At 38.3% G+C, this 17730-nt stretch overlaps 1 protein-coding gene across 1 annotated transcript in view; it reads left to right on the top strand.

Annotated features, from left to right (window-relative positions):
* The window catches only part of LOC139740539 (C-1-tetrahydrofolate synthase, cytoplasmic-like), a 35571-nt gene extending 26817 nt beyond the window's left edge, over positions 1 to 8754 (top strand). The window contains exons 14-20 of the mRNA XM_071651128.1: positions 642 to 928; positions 1539 to 1650; positions 2798 to 2937; positions 3567 to 3709; positions 4597 to 4774; positions 5623 to 5883; positions 8630 to 8754. Coding sequence (XP_071507229.1) covers positions 642 to 928; positions 1539 to 1650; positions 2798 to 2937; positions 3567 to 3709; positions 4597 to 4774; positions 5623 to 5883; positions 8630 to 8719 — 1211 coding nt within the window. The 3' untranslated portion in view covers positions 8720 to 8754. The remainder of the gene's footprint in view (positions 1 to 641; positions 929 to 1538; positions 1651 to 2797; positions 2938 to 3566; positions 3710 to 4596; positions 4775 to 5622; positions 5884 to 8629) is intronic.
* Positions 8755 to 17730: the final 8976 nt, after the last annotated feature.

Raw genomic sequence — 17730 nt, 5'->3', positions numbered from 1 at the left:
GGGCACCATGCCCCGCCCAGGGGGCCCCCAGGGGGCCCAAACCCCCCAAATGAAGGAATCTTTAAAAATCTTCTCTAGAATCAGAAGTCATAGAGCTGAGATAATACTATGAGTGAGTACAGTAATGACTGTAGTTTCAAGTTTGTTCATAGGAGATCCAGGGGTGCCCCTCTTGGGGGTGGGGGGGGGGGGGGGGTGGTTGGAAGGGTCCAAATGGAGGCCTGAATTGTACATTTTCATCTTCTTCCTGAAAACCTCATGATGGATTTTTGTCAAACTTGGCAGGTAGCATCCCTAGGTGGTCAGGATCTCAATTTATCAAACTGGGCACCATGCCCCACCCAGAGGGCCCCAGGGGGCCCCAATTCCCCCAAATTAAGGAATCTTGAAAAAATTGGGCCCTTATTGTACATTTTCATCTTCCACTTGAGAATGCCTCGTCAAATTTTGGTAGAGCTGTGAATAATTTAGATTAGTGACTGCGTGAAAGGTGAACTTGCGATACTCAGGTGAGCGCTAGACCCGCGGGTCTCTTGTATTTTTTCAATATCTGTGTCCTGTTTTGTTTTTGTAGGAGCAAGGACAATTGACATGACTTGATATCATTCATTCTTATTGATAATGCTGCTTCCATGTTGCAGTGATGGACACTAATGACCGCTACCTGCGCAAGATCACAATCGGACAGTCCCCGACTGAGAAGGGCTTCACTCGCGAGACCCAGTTCGACATCACAGTGGCCAGCGAGATCATGGCCATTCTCGCCCTGACCAACAACCTGGCCGACATGCGCCAGCGCCTGGGCAAGATCGTCGTCGCCAGCAACAAGCAGGGCGAGCCCGTGACGGCTGATGACCTCGGTCTGGGCGGGGCCCTCACCGTGCTCATGAAGGACGCCATCAAACCAAACCTCATGCAGACTCTGGAGGTAATAATGACTGAAAGGGGATGTTTGCAATGATAATGGGGTTGCCTGGGTGTAATGATGATCATTTAAATGTTGAAGGTGATGGGGATAATTTGGAAAATGATGAAACTTGTGACTGGTGGTGGTGGTGGTGATGATGATGATTATGAATGCTGTGATAATGATTAATGTGATTATTGTATTTTTTTGTAAAAAAAAGAAGAAGCGTGAACTCTAATTACCCATTTTTTTTTAGGAAAGCAAGAGAAAAAGTGTCATTGAATTAGTCTTTGCAAATTTTCAATATGAGTTGATATAAAATCTTAAGTTGTATGTTAAACCATTTTAATTTGCCAGTGCCATTTTTTTTTTTTTGAGCTTGTTTGGTAAATTAAAATGATTTAAAATGAGCCTACCATCTGTGTGTGAATCAATCTCATATTTTTTAAAACCTTTGTGAATGAAAGGAAATGATGTCACAGTAGTTTAGACAGCAATGCTATTTTCAGAGAGCATGGGGACCTTAACGTAAAAATTGTGCATTAAAGTTACTTCCCACTTTGGTCAAACTGTGCGTTCATTGTGTCGTATATCATATGTGAGTTGTTTTCATCAATGTTCTATTTTCCAGGGTAACCCAGTGTTTGTCCATGCTGGACCGTTTGCCAACATCGCCCATGGAAACTCGTCCATCTTGGCTGACAAAATAGCGCTCAAGTTGGTGGGAGAGCATGGATTTGTCGGTGAGCCATCCTGGTACTCATTACGCAAGAAAGTCTCGGATTTAGCAGTGCTACCTGGTTTAAAGAAATCATTCCTTTAGATAGTGGCACTTCCTCAAAGTCTTTCGCAATTTCTTACCCACAGAGACTAATTGTCAATACTGAAGATAAAAGATGTGTGATTGAAGATTTACAGAATAGTTATCGAGAAAATTTCAACTACGCCCAGCCACTTGAAAGTTTTGAAGCTGTTGAAGCATAGAAGATACTAGCAAATCATTTGTGAATGCACTTTGTTCAAAGTTCAGCAACCAAAAAATTAAAGAAGCATTGAAAAAATCTATGTCTTTGCTTCCATCAATAAAGATTGAAGTCACACACAATCAGTGGTGTGATTGTGGTTAAACTAGTTCTTAGCTCACTTGAATTGAAAAGCTCAAGTGAGCTATAGCAATTGGTTCACTTTCCAGGGTCCATTGTGCATAAGCTTTTCACATTTTGTTGTCGTAAAAATTGGTAGCTGGATTGCAATGCTTGGATGAGTTGAGTTGAGTTGAGATTTGTTTAACACTTCTATGAAAGCAAATAACCAAAACAGACAGCATTAAAAAGAATAAGACATATATAAAACCATGAGAATTACAACGACATTCATGAGATACACGAAAAACAAACTGATTGGAAAGTGTTAGGCGACAGGCAGGAAGGCAAAGCCTTATATTTAAGTCTGTCTCTGAAAAGAACAATTGCATTAATGTGTCATCATGAGTCATGTTATTCAAATATTGTTTGTTAATTACAAAAATATCTTGTATTCAGCAAATTGATACAATGTCATGCTAACATGCACACGTAGGCACACACACACACCCTAACTCATAAATAGCCCAACAATCAGAAAATTAGTTGTATGAATTTATGAGGTAAAGCCTGTTCCTCCTCATGATAAGCCATGCAGTTCTCTTTATACCTCCTTGGGCAAAGTAACAGAAGCTTTGTGACCTATGAAATGCTTGATTTGAGTTGAAGTCAAACACTTAACCTGAGTGCAGTTGGGCTGCCTGATTATGTAGGTGTATCTCACAAGTGGGAAGTAAACATCTGTTAGGTTGACTATGCTGTGACCACACTATTTAACTCCCATATTTTATTCTTTTTTCCATTCCAGTAACTGAGGCAGGCTTTGGATCTGACATTGGTATGGAGAAGTTCTTTGACATCAAGACCCGCTACTCGGGCCTGAAACCCAGCGCGTGTGTGATCGTAGCCACTGTCAGAGCCCTGAAGATGCATGGAGGTGGACCTAATGTGAGTTGACACATTGTTGTCACCTGATTGCTGCCTCCCATTTGAATTTCTAAGCTTTTAAAATTCTGAATTTTTAAATTCTGAAATTGCCTAATGTGAATTTTTAAATGTCATGGAATGCACTTGCTAATAATATCCTTTCAGCAGCGCCATTGGAATTCACTTGTCAAGATGATGCCAATGCTCTTGCTGATTATATTAACAGTGCCATTGGAATTCACTTTTCAAGATGATGCAAGCTGTATTTGCCATTTGTAAAGTTATGTTTGTTGTTTTTTTTCCCCATTTTGTATATTTGTGTAGTTACTGTGGAGAGGAAAGCGCCTAGTACATTGTAGGCTATGCCTACAAACAGAAAAGTGGCTAATAAAAAACATGTAGTTTTTCAATGAATCCTTTTGTTATTATATAGGCATTTGCTCAACATAGTAATCTCCCACAGTTTAAGTATGAAAAGAAAACAAAAATGCTTAAAATCCAGCACAGAGAATGAGGTTACTGACAATGTTCAAGCATCTCCCCCTCCCCCCCCCCCCCCCCCCCCCCCCCACACACACACACTTTAGTCTCCACTTTAGAAGTAACAAAATATGTATACCATGTATTTCATTTCTTGTTTGTTTCTACAGGTGACTGCTGGAAAGCCACTCGCTCCAGAGTACAGCCAGGAAAACCTGGAGCTGCTGGAGAAAGGTTTCTGCAACCTCCGGAAACAGATTGAAAACACAAAGTACTTTGGAGTCCCGTGTGTGGTGGCCATCAACCAGTTTGCGTAAGAATTGACCTTTTTAAAACTTTGATGGAGATGTTTAAATGTGGTTTAATGTATTAAATGGCTTTAATGAGTAATGATTCTTCGTTTCATAATGCTTTAATTTGCTGGAGTAAGGAAGCCATCAACAATGTACAATAAGTTGAGTTTAAATGGAAGCTGGACCACTTTAAACAATGATTGTGTGCACCATTCTCTGGAATTCACATTTTCTACTTTAATTCGAGATGTCAGCTTTGCCTGTCAGTTGAGAGCTAACAGATTTAGGTAACTGATTATGAAGTATTTGGTCTGATTGTGTTTTGAATACTGTAAAAGTGGGAATTTTCGCAGTGTTGAAATTTTCGCACATTTCGCGCAACCAGAAACTAGCGCAAAAATAAAAGCATGTGAATATTTTTGCTTGCCACACTTGACAGTAGACGATGTCTTGATTCTGCAGAATTAAAACCTTGCAAAACTCATCTTACCCAGCCGAGCGCGAAAAATTACTCAAGCGAAAATATTCACTTTTACAGTAGTTTGTATGGATAGTCCACTTTCTTGTTGTATTTGTGAGAAAGTCAGCATATAATGTTGTACCCAAGTCAGTTTCACATCTTTCATATAAGCTGTTTTATCCTCATATGTTTAACAACCATGTGTAAAGAATCAACTCATTAAAACTTGATCTATATGGACACATTTATTCATTAAGAACTATGAGATTGTGATATAAATGTTGGAATTTATCCTCAACGTGGCAAGAAATGACTGAATACAAGCATGATTTTTCCCACATTTGAGATTGTGCACATGATGATCAAGACTCAAATGCATAATGCACACCAGGAGTTGGCCTTTGGTAATACAAATGTTATGTGATCTAATATCTCTGTATACCGCAGCTCAGACACGCCAAATGAGTTGGCCCTTCTCCAGCATCTGTCCAAGGAGTGTGGAGCCTATGATGCCGTGGTGTCCAACCACTGGGCCCTTGGTGGAGCTGGGGCAGTGGAACTGGCCAAGGCTGTGGAGAGAGCGTGCTACCAGCCCAGTGAATTCAACTTCCTCTATGAGCTGGATGTAAGTCCTGTTTGTCTGTACTTCTATTATAATTTCATTTCATTTCATTTTATTTCAAGCTATTTTTATATATCTCAATCCCAAAATACATTGGATATCACAAAATAGAATGATGCATGCCGTGATATTCAGCTTGGATGCACAATAAAATATTACCAACATATGAGGAGTTTATTTGCAAAAGGGGCTAGATCCACTTTTAGTACTTTAGAGAAAAACTGGTTTGTTTGTGAGAATTTGTACACAAGTGTATGGAAAATCAAAATCGTCTCTGAAAAACAGGTAGGTGGGGCCTTTTGCTGTCGCTGTTGTTTTTGCTATCACTTTGTCAACTACGTATTTACTATTGTCGGCTATTTTGTGCACTGTCTAAACAAATTGTGTCATTAATGTTGAAGGAACACTAAAGAACATCTAAAGGCCAAGTTTTCTAGTGACCTTCACAAATTCCCAGCAAATTTAACACCTCAAGAATCTTTTGGCTCAAGTAACAGAAATGCAGTGTATGTGTATCAACTCCAGGGTGGGAATTTGCTTGGATTTTTGTTTGAAAAAGGGCTAAAATTTATTCCACATTCCTTCCCAGTGGTTCTTAAGCATGCATGCACACCATTGTCTCACAAGTTCTGATTCCAAGAATATGCCTGTAAATATGGCATGTATAGTGGTTGCCTGATCTAGTTAGAGAGAATCTAGTATTTTTGCCTCCTGATGTATGCAGAGGAGTAACTATGGATCAATCTTATTGTTTGCACAGAAACAATATTTTACAAAATCAAAAGATGTTCTTGAATCTTGTATTCCATGCAATTTGATATGAGCTGAATCATTACACTCCTCATGTACAGAGGCCCATCGAGGAGAAAATCGCCACGATCGCCAAGAAGATCTACGGCGCCGACGACATTGAGCTGTCCGAGGAGGCCCAGAAAAAGATTGACCGCTACCGCAGCCAGGGGTTCAACGACCTGCCCATCTGCATGGCCAAGACTCATCTGTCCCTGTCGCACGACCCCAGCCTGAAGGGCACCCCCAGCGGCTTCAAGCTTCCGATCAGAGATGTACGGGCCAGCGTGGGAGCGGGATTCCTCTACCCACTGGTTGGCACTGTAAGTCATTGTGCTTCATATGATAAATATGTGTTTGCTACTGAATGGTCATACCTACATGACAGTGTCAGTGTATTCAAATTGGGACATAGCTATAGGTCCTGATTGAATAGGGAATTTGAAAACATCTCTTCTAATGTTTCTGTATGTAAAATGTTTGCCTACAAGTCAATGTTCTTTATGCCCTAATGTGAGTCGGAAATATTCAAAATTATCTCAATTTGAGAGTGATTACAGTTTGTGATTCTTGTGTTAGCTAGAATGCATAATTTTCCATTCACACTTGAAGTGAGTTACTTGTTTGAGAACTCCTTGTGCAAGGAGAACCTTTTGTAACAAAGTCAAGAGCAACAACAATTTCCCATGGCAGAGACATTGTCTCGTTGTTTACAACAAATGCAATATTTTTATGTTGAGCAATTACCAAATTGGCAATTCAATAGGTTACCATAGCATTTGCCCTACCCTCCCCTGCAGAAGTGCCAAACATTCAGGGGATCAAAATCATTGAATCTTCAGTGCATTAAAAGGCAGCATAAACTAACTATAGCTGCATTTCTGTGCACAGCTGTGTATCTGCACGCACTTAGTGACACAAGACTCAATGTCAATAGAATTCACAAGATGTAGCAATGTACATGCATGATTGATTGATTAATTGATTTGAATTTATTTCTCCTTCATGTTCACAATAACAAAGAAACAGATTTGATGAATTACAATGATTATTACAATACAGTGACATTTAGTTTTATGTGACATAGGCAATAGTCAAGATGTATACTTCAGCAACAAAAGGTAAAACAAATTAGAAATTAGAACAAAAGTGGGGGGACCTAAATCAAAAGCATAGCTTGTATATTTTAGGCCCCGTAAAATTGGATGCGTGTCAAAGCGTGCACAGAAATAGTTTAGATTAAAAACTGAAGGTTTGCTTCAATATGAGAAAGAGGAAAGAACAGAGAACAAGAAATGAAGGAGTAGATGAGACATGTTGAGATGGGAGGGTAAAGAAGAGTTGAGAGAAGGAGGGGACCGAGAAGGAGGATTACTAATTTCATACAGAATATCATTGCAGTCTGTTAACTGTTTGGAGGTCATGTTAACACTGGGTAGAAAGCATGCATGAGATATGACAGTGAATGAAACATTATACTACATGTATGTATTAAAGTAGTTGCTGTGGTATCACATTATCTGAAAGTGTGATCATGAGAGTTTTGTTTAGTGTCTTGTGTGACTTCAGTATTGTCCTTGAAATCTTTGCTGGCAGTCACTTTTTGAATACTGTCCAAGCCAGCACAGTGAGTGACCAATTGGTTTCAACCATTGCAATATTGCCACACGCTGGCAATGGTCAGTGTTGTGTGGACGCGACTTATAAAGCCCCCGTTCCACTATCACGATTTGAACCCCGATCTGTCCCGATCTAGTAGATCGGGAGAGAGCGGCAACAGCGTACGGAGATCGGAAGCATCGTAGCAGCAGCGTGTGGAGGTCGGGGTTGGAGCGGGCATTTTTTCAGATCGGGAAGAAATTTTGAACCGGTTCAAAATTTCTTCCCGATCTCCCCGATCAAAATTGACATATTTTTAATCGTACGGCAAGCGGGGAGAGCGTAAACGCAGTGGGGAGAGCGTAGTGACGGCGTAAACGCAGCGGGATGAGCGTAACAAGGTCTTTCTGAGCGTAGTAACATCGGCACAAGAACGGGAAGTAATTTTAGCTGTAATTTTAGAAGAAGAAGAAGAGATGAAGAAAAAGAAGAGAAGAAAGCAGCGAAGCAGCTACCCAAAAGGCGAAGAAAGAGAGACGTACTGCACGTGATGCTGAAAGAGGAGGAAGAGGACATAGCAGAATTTTGTAGAATATGAAATCATCTACAACTGGAGGAAGACGGACTATAAAAGCAAGGACATCAAGAAAAAGCCTTGGAAAAATCAGCACGTCTTTGTTTATACAATGGATTGCTGCAAAAGAACCGTGAGTTGAGGAGCCTCTTCGAGGTCCACAGTATATTTCTTCGGTTCTGCATGCTAATAAAAGTTGACTGACTGCAGACCGACAGTCGAATCGGGGTACATCGGGGCACATCGGGCACTTTTCAGCTCTCTGAACGGGGTAAGAGCGTGATAAGATCGTATAGATCGTTCGGAGCGTAGATGCAGCGTGCATCGATCGGATAACATCGGCAACATCGCACTGACAGCGTAGCTACATCGTTCAAAAGCGTACCGGCAGCGGCAGAGATCGTAATGTCTCATTCTCGATCATCGTAGTAAGAGCGTAGCAAGCACTTGGTAGTCGTAACTGCAGCGTGCTTAGAGCGTTCTAACATCGTACTGTGTCCAGATCGGCTCAGGTTTTACCCGATCCTTCCCGACCTGAGAAAATTGTCAAATCGTAGCGAGAACGGCATAGTGGAACGGGGGCTTAAGCTTGACACATTTATACTGTAGTTCTGAAAAGTTTGCACTGTCCTGCTAATTTGTCAAATTGATTTACAACCTCTTATTTTATGACCAATTCAAAAACAAAACAAAACACACACACATGCACACACAAAAGCAAAAACAAAAGCAAAACAAAATGATTTAATTGAAATGAGAATACAAATGTAGTTTCTGAAAGGGTATGTCCATCCTCGTCTACTGACAGTAATGCACTTCTGGAGTCGCTGTCACTCTGTATGAATGTTTGCCATTGGTATTACTATCAAACTTTTCCATTTTATCTTCTTCAATAGATGAGCACCATGCCTGGCCTTCCCACAAGACCATGCTTCTACGACATCGACATCGACTCGGAAACCGAGACAATTTATGGGCTCTTCTAAGGATCCTGGAATTGTTGACTGAAATGTTTAGAGGTCACAACTATGGTACTATTTTTTTTTTTTTTTTTTGTTTCTCCTGGAAACATGAATACACATTTCTATTCCTTCGTGGATATTTTTGTATAAATTTGGGCACAAGTGTTCCATTATAATGTGTGTGCTTAAACCTGCCTATATGAAAAGTGACAAAAGAAATGACACAAGGTTAACATTTTGTGTTGCAAACAAGTACAATAGAATGGCATCAGAAATGTGGCTATATAAAATCATTAGGATCATTTGATTGATGAAAGAAAAAGAAATTGATCAACTCAAACATCAAAGTGTGTGATTAATCTGGGCCCTGCATTATAGGGGGTGCCGCTGACATTATGTTTGTTTTGTACAATGTTAGGCATTCTGTGACACTTAAAAGTGCATGGCCCACATTTGTACAAGGAACATTGAAAGCAAAGCATCAGAGGATTTTTCACTGTCAAATTATTTCATGCAAGCATCAGTCATGCAATATGGTTTTAATTTGGCAAAGACACAGAAAGTAGACACATTCCATCAATTCTGTTTTATTCTTCTTTTGTACTACTCGGGCAATGTTCTTGGTTTTACAGAAATCATTGTCCCAATTGAGAGAGTATTAGAGTATGAGTAAGAGAGTGACAGTTTTCAAGACATGATTTTGTAATTTGGAATAATGGAAATCTTTGTGGTACTACCAAAGTAGAATTTGGTAAGTAACTATTGGTTTATATTAAAGGTGTGTTGTGTTATTTTCTCCTCTTTTTTTTCAAGAAGGAAAGAATGTCGGCTAAATGAATGCATAATGATAAATTCTTGGTTTTTATTTTGCTCATCAAAATTTTGTATTCAACATGTTGATAGGTCGTGTGGGTTGTTTTATTAGTACATTCTCTGCAAAAACTGAAGGGGAATGTGAGGTTCTTGAAATCAATACATCATCAAAATGCTGAAGAAATCTACTAAGGCTGTTTCAGTCATATATTGCTTTACTACATGGTAGGTCTTGAAAGCTGTGTCAAACAGTGCCAAGATGCTACACAGGCTATTGCAAAGACATTTAGTATATAAGTGGAAGATAAGTCACTTGACCTCAAAGTGGACATGTCATCATTAGAAGCATCATTATCAGTGTAAATTAAGGGAAACCCCTTTATAACAAACTTGCTCACAACGAGGAACTGTTTGAAATGCGGTAAAATGAGAGGTTCCGGCGACCATGATGGTTGTATTGTTCTTTGGTTTCTTTTGTTATTGTTGTATTGATAGATTATTCGCTTCCATTAGTGCCTACACAGAATGTCTGGGAAACTATTGTATGGATCTTTTAAGTCGTTTAAGGCCAGATAATGGTCAGTGAATATAGTATTAAAGTCACAATAGATTTTGCCTTTGATTCTAGCCATGTGACCTCGCCTCCATTTCCTTTTCCAATCTCGGCATCGGCAACATACTGCAATGAGGGTGAGTCCTTGAAATGAAAAATTTCAGACTATACACCCAGGGAGGCAGCATACTGTATACGCTATAATTTTCGCGTACATAAATTTTCGCGAATTGCCGCTGTCACACATTTTCGCGAGTGGTTAAATTCGCGATTGGGGGACCAGAGAAAATATGAAGTGGCAAAGAAAGTGTGAATTTTCAACTTACTAGCAAATAATTGATACTAGTTATACACTGCATGAAAAAGACTTGCCAAACTCTGCAAACTAGTAAGTTAGAATTCAACATTTTTGAAGTGGTTAAGTCCATCGCGCTAGATTTCTGACGAGTGGTCCCCTTGCGATAATGGATTGGCTCTCTACAGTATTCGTAAGTGCACGTGCGTAAACAAGCTTATCCAGTATGGTCTATTTGGTAAGCCGTGACATGGTATACTAGTACTGAAATGTTTGTATCATCAAGGCAAGGGATTCATTTTGGAAGGTAATATTTTCGCGTGTTGTTAATTTCGCGAATAGCTCCCGACTCGCGAAATTCGCGAAAATAAAACCCCCGCGAAATATATAGCGTATACAGTACTGCAATGAGGGTGAGTCCTTGAAATGAAAAATTTCAGGCTATACACCCAGGGAGGCACCATTGCAATGTTGGTAGATGCATATGCATGGTATGTTACAAAAAAAAGGAATATTGCCCAAGGTTCTGACCTTCTAACATTGTATTATACACACCTGGGATACATTTCCCTGGATTTTACCATGATTTTACACACCAGCATTGCTTAGCCTTCTATATTATCTTTGTAATGCCATACATGTATTATGTTTTGTCCGCTGTATGCAGATCATATATATATATATATACCAAGCAAGGGCAAACTTTGAAAGCAGAATGATAATGAAAAACAACAAACAAACAAACAATGGGACTGGAGATTTGTAAACCCTGAGGGCAGTATAACTGCAAAGACACGTAGCAAACCTCCACATGCTTATCTTTTCACACAATGAATATCTCAACCCACTATGATGCATGGTGTCCATACCTATAAATTCATACCTATAAATTCATGCCTATAAATGTAGGAAAGCCGTTTGCTGACTGTGCCTGTCTTTTGGATTTTCTGCCACAAGAGAGGCAGGCGTGTGGTTTTGGTGACTTATTTGCTTAACGAAGAATGAGAGGAACTGAAATTAAATTTACAGGGTGTACTGATTACTTAGAAAACACTTCCTGTGGGGGAAAAAAAAAGGTAAATGATTGAAATGAAATGATGACATGATTATTTATCTGTAGTTGTATTATATTCTGTTCTCATGGAACATTGTTTAATGTGAAATAATTGCTTCTGTAAAATAATTGTCTATTCTACCTATCAGCACTTACGCTTGGTAGGATTAACATGAAAAAAAAAAATGTTTGTAATTTTCTTGTCATGGAAGTTAATGTGAACATTTCATGTGGTCAAATACAATTTGCACAAAGTAATGTGTAATGTTTTCTTTTTTGTGTGTTACGAATATCTACATGTATTTGAAAATTATGTCAATGTATAGTTTATTATGTTTTGTGAATGAATACACTGCAAATGCATTGCATCAAGAAAGCTATTTTGTTCATTGAAAATAAAGTCTATGAAGAAATCGTTGAAAGAAGAAAACCTACTGGAGCAAGTGTCTATTTGTTATACCCCCGCCAAACGAAGTTTGAAGGGGGTATATAGGAATCAGCGGACGGTCGGGCGGTCGGGCGGTCGGTCCGTTGCAAATCTTGCGTCGCGAACTACTTCCTCAGTTTTCAACTGATTCCCATAAAACTTGGCACAGATGTGTGCCTTGGGTTGTAGATGTGCAAGACGTATTTTTTGACAGTACCCAAAAGTACGTTGCCATGGTAACGGCATATTATGGGCAAAAATGGGTACAAATCTTGTGTCGCGAACTCCTCCCACAGTTGTTGATCAATTTTTATGAAATTAGGTACAGATGTTCATCTGAATATGTTAATGTGCAAGACACATATTTCCGCAGTGGCAAAAAGTGCGTTGCCATGGTAATGCCATGTTATTGGTAAAATATAGGGCAAAATGCTTCATGGCAAAACTGCTTCATCAGTGTTCTTCCAATTCTCATGGAATTCATATTGAATGTTTGTCTTAGGATATAGGTCAGCATGACACATTTCTTGACAGTGACAAAAAGTATGTTGCCATGGTAACAGCTCACATATTATGAGCCAAAATGATGGAAAATTTTGTGTTGCAAACTACTTCCTCAGTTTTTGCCCAATTTCCATGAAACTTGGTACAGATGTGTGCCTTTGGTTGTAGATGTGCAAGACGCATTTTTTGACAGTACCCGAAAGTACGTTGCCATGGTAACGGCATATTAATGGCAGAAGATCAAGGAAAGATCTTGCGGATTTAACTACTTCCTCAGTTTTTTGACCAAAGCTTATGAAATGTGGCACACACCTTGATCTTGGTGGGAAGATGTGGAAGACATATTTTTCGGACGTGTCGGAAGCTGCGTTGCCATGGTAATGGCATATGAATGGCAGAAGATCAAGGAAAGATCTTGCGGATTGAACTACTTCCTCTGTATTCGACTGAAGCTCATGAAATGTGGCACACACATTGGTCTTGGTGGGAAGATGTGCAAGACATATTTTTCGGACGTGTCGGAAGCTGCGTTGCCATGGTAACGGCATATTAATGGTGGAAGATCAAGGAAAGATCTTGTGGATTGAACTACTTCCTCAGTTTTTGACAAAAGCTTATGAAATGTGGCACACACAATAGTCTTGGTGGGAAGATGTGCAAGACATATTTTTCGGACGTGTCGGAAGCTGCGTTGCCATGGTAACGGCATTTAAATGGCAGAAGATCAAGGAAAGATCATTCCATGGGTAAGACTGTCATCACGGGGCGGGGGTATTAATCACCTTAAGTGATATTTCTAGTTGTGTCTGCATTCATTTGAAGATTGCATCTACTCCAAAAGGCAGTACATTTTTGAGTTATATTATAATGTGTGTCCCTTCCAGTTCTTGCAATTTTTAAAAGGTACTGTGAGGTGACGACTCTGTTTTTGTTATATGATAGATACACATAGTGTATAACACTCATAAGCATATGCATGTAGTGTCACAAGTATATTTCATCCTGAATATTCCTACTGACTCTACAAGAGGACAGCATATTAGGTGTTACAAAAAACACTTCCCACTTTCGAGCCTTAACAGCTCAAAAACTATATATCAGATAACACTGACATAGATAGGCGCAATAGTTGAATAGTGTACAATTTTGATGGAAGTGATTTGAAAATGAGCACATAAATCAGTTTCATTAAATTTTATATTTATTTTTAAGTTAGGTTTCAGATTTTGCTCTATTTTCAACCCTCTGTACAAAACTTTAATTTTGCACAGGGGTCAATTGGTGTGTGTGGGAGTGTGTGGTTAACACCCAGACATTGGTCCTGAACAATGGCCTGGGTTTGACTGCTCTTGCTACATATTCATGAGAAATTTCACTGTCACAGCTAGTCTCTATTTATCCTGATATTGTAGTGTATGCAAGGACATGAAAACATGTGCTTATCTTTTTCATGTGCATGCATTTTACCCTATACCATGAATTCAGACTAGCAGTACCCAGGGCAATCCATCATGAATTATTAATAAAGCATTCATGTGTGTTGGAGCAAGAGTCCTGAAGCCTAATCAGCAGAGCTCTGAAAAGATGGTATTTGTAGTATTCATGTCTATTGTTCAGGGTCATTGTAAGTACACACTCACATACACATCATTGGTTCTTAAGTAAAGTTTAATTTTGTACAGAGCGTTCAAATTTAACCAAAATCTGCAACTTAACTTTAAAATAAATCATGGATTTAACCAAACTGATTCATACTCTCATATTCAAATCACCTCCAACCAAATTGTACACTATTCAGCTATTACTCACATCAATGACAGTGTTATCTGATGTATAATTTTCCAACTATTAAGGATCAAAAAAGGGAAATGTTTTTGTGAACACCTAAAATGTGCAGTCTTTAATGGGTTGACATTCTGTTATCAAACATCACTCAATACAATTGATGTATAAATACATAGAGCAATGTATTACCGGCCTCTTCACAAGCATCCAGTCACAAATACCACACGTGCATGCATGATAATGGTTAGATGGTCTATGCAGAATGTATAATGTGTGCAATGGACTGATGCTTTACTACTAGTATTCATTAGTATCATTGATGCAATGAACCACATAGAATAGAAGCAGAACTTGTACAGGCACTGATACATTCAACATAGAAAACGAACAAAAGTTGCTCACAGAATCTTGTGTTCGATAAATTTAATTAACACAATTTTTCCCCCTTGGTTTTCACTTCACAGAAATTGTTGCCATGACACGTGCTTCATTGGCATTTGTGTTTAGAGAAAAAAAAAACCCGACAAACAAAAAGTTTTTCTTATCCTGTACAATATTCTGTGGATTTTTTTAGTAGTGTACAAGTAATTGGCCTCGGTATGCTACTTTAGGTGCAGATGTGCTGGTAATTTTTTTTTTTTTTTTTGGCAAAATCTGTCAAAGATCGCTGAACTGTGGCTTAGAATGCCATATGTTTCAGCGTTAACTTTATCTGGATCGTCTGGTAGAAATATCTGATCCTGAGGGCATTATGTATATTAATGGGCAATTGTTTGTACTGCATAGAGTGATAGTGGCAAAATTTCAAGCAGAAATGTCAGTGTGCTTTTATTAAAGGAAACCAAAACCTGAATATGAATGTGACTTGAGTGAAAGCAACAATATTAGTTCAACATATCAGTGAAGGGAAAATTGGACGTTTCATTCAAAAGTTATGAATTTTTGTAAGTTTGGTGCCATCCTCGCTTGATAAGGAGATTACTACACTTCATGACGTCTTTATGAACAACAATATAAAGAAGATATAAGGAGAATCTTATTCCAGATCGCCTGTATAGTTACTGCATATGTTAAGGGTAATATCATTCCCCCTGTTTTCTGAAAGAGGTAAGTCAAGCACTCTTTCATTATGCTAGAAAAGCGCAAATTTGTTGGTTAGTTGGAATGCACACGACAATGGCTATAAAGCCAGGGATGTCTCTTTAAACTTCCCTGCTACAATCATTCAGATTTTGCATGACGACAGGATGTATAATGGTACTGATCGGTACTTTTTGGTTACATCTACACAACAACAACAACAACAACAACAACAACAACAACAACAAACTCCTCCCTTTAGTAATCATAATAGCGTAACTTTTCAACAAAGGTTTAGAGCAAAATAATTTGACAGGAGAATTTCTGCATTTATTGACTAACTTCTGTGTGAACATCAAAATTATCCGTTCGGTCATGATGAATAAGCATATAGAGAATGATCACACTTTAACAGTCACTTATACAAGAGTTATTTTTGGGAGGTTTGTAAAACCAGGGAGGTGCCAGAAAAGGAGTATAGAAACAAGAATCATTCTTTCGTACCCATGCTCAGTGCCGCCGAGAAGTTTTGTGCTTTATTGTTTATAAATTGCTTTGACAAAAGACAGCACTTCTGTTTAAGTAAGTATCATTCCTAAAATACAACATACCTAGCCAGTGGCAATTCACTGTCGCCTTCAATATTTCCGGCCGCAATCATTTTAAGTGTCTTGTGCAAAGGATATAGGACACGCAACGAAAATTAGTACAAAACTTCTTTAAATGTAAAATGCTACTAAACACGAAGAGCTACGCACGAAATAGTCAAATACTTAATTCGAAAGATGCAATATTCAAGTGCTAACTATGGCAAACAATATTACACAAAATTAATGTGCACAATATGGTTAAAAGTTAACTTTTCTATGAGATACTGTTACTCCTTTAACTCACTTTGGGGTGTTAAAAATTAACAAGCAGATTTGAAGAAAAACTTGTGGTTGTTCGGTACAAGATTACCACCAAGTTCCATACAGGATTTCAACATTTCCTCTGACATAGTACAGCTTAAAATTGTTTATATCACGAACATCACTTTTGGTCTCCATATCCAAACTCTATATAGAGCGACTTGGAGCATGGAACATCAAAGCTAGAGAATAATATTATGGTGAAATACCAAGTATTCAATTTTCGTGCTATAGAACCCACGCATATATTTGCACAAATTGCGAAAAGATTCCACTCCTTCTCTGACACCTCTCTGATTAAACACTCAGTTTCTGGTGTATGTTTGAAGACGAAATCCACCCCAAAACTGAATAAACTTCAAAATAAAGAGACAATATTCCCTACATAACGATATAAAAATGACAAAAATCGGATAAGAAATAAGGAAGATATGACATTTTGAATTTTCACTTTTTTTTCGAAACATTTCTTGACGAGTCCTAATGAAAAATCAAATGAGCGAGTTGATGATGCCATATTCACACAAGTTTTCATGTATGTTATGAATTATATGAAATTCTGAAAAAAACCTATATTCTGGCAGCAAATAAAAGTAAAAGCACGTTCTCATACCAAGATATGTCAGAGTTAACATTTGTTCTTTTTTATTTTGGGTGGTTTTAAGGCAGGTTTTATATTTGTACTGCTGAAATATGAGATCATTGTCATTTGTGATTATGAAATGAACAAGAAATTATGTGAGAGCATGACATTGTAAACTTGCTCATTTGAATATTCAGAAGGCTACACTATAGTCAAGAAATGTTTTCGAAAAAATGAAGTTTTGAAATGTCATATCTTCCTTATTTCATATCCAATATACTTGTCATCTTTGTATCATTCTATAGGGAATATTTTTCTCTTTCTTTTGAAGTTTTTTTTCCCTTGGGTGGATTTCCTGTTTTAAGTATACTGCTGTTGTTTTATCTTCCATCCTTTCACCCCCTCTCACCTATCCTAAAACTTTCTTTTTTTTTAACGGTTAGGTTTGTTTGTTTATAGAAAATCAACATATTTCATACAGTAAGAAGAATGTTTTACATAAAGGTGAGCTTACTCTAAGGGCATTCGACATTCACATTTTTTCCCCTTTTAAATCCATACAGTTCTTGAAAGAAAAATGACATCAGACATTGTTACCAACAAGAAACGGCCCCGGAAACAGCAAATATTACGTGAACATAGAACTAGGGAGTCGTTGTGTTGTGATTGAGTGAAAACACTGTAAAAAATGAAGTATGAAATATGATAAACTGCACTGTATAGATATGGCTTGGACCCAGCATAAGGGGGTCAAACTATGGATGATTAACAATTAAACAATGAAACATTTACCTGAAAAGAGAATGTTTCACAGACCTCCAAATGATCGACTTATGATATAATAAGTCACACAAACACGCACACACATACATTATGTATATGGTGTGTGTGTGTGGGGGTGTATGTGTCTGTGTTATGTTACATATTTTGTTATGTTATGATTGTTTTTCAGGAAACCACCTCAGCTTCTCCGTGTCATTGCACGCTTCCTGCAGAACTTTTTTCCGCTTTCATAATCATTACATCACAG

Source organism: Diadema antillarum, unplaced genomic scaffold (assembly GCF_040938485.1).
Source record: "Diadema antillarum isolate AM-2024a unplaced genomic scaffold, OU_Dant_1.0 seq00000858_RagTag, whole genome shotgun sequence".
Classification (NCBI taxonomy): Eukaryota; Metazoa; Echinodermata; class Echinoidea; order Diadematoida; family Diadematidae; genus Diadema; species Diadema antillarum.
This window is presented reverse-complemented; position numbering and strand designations above follow the sequence as displayed.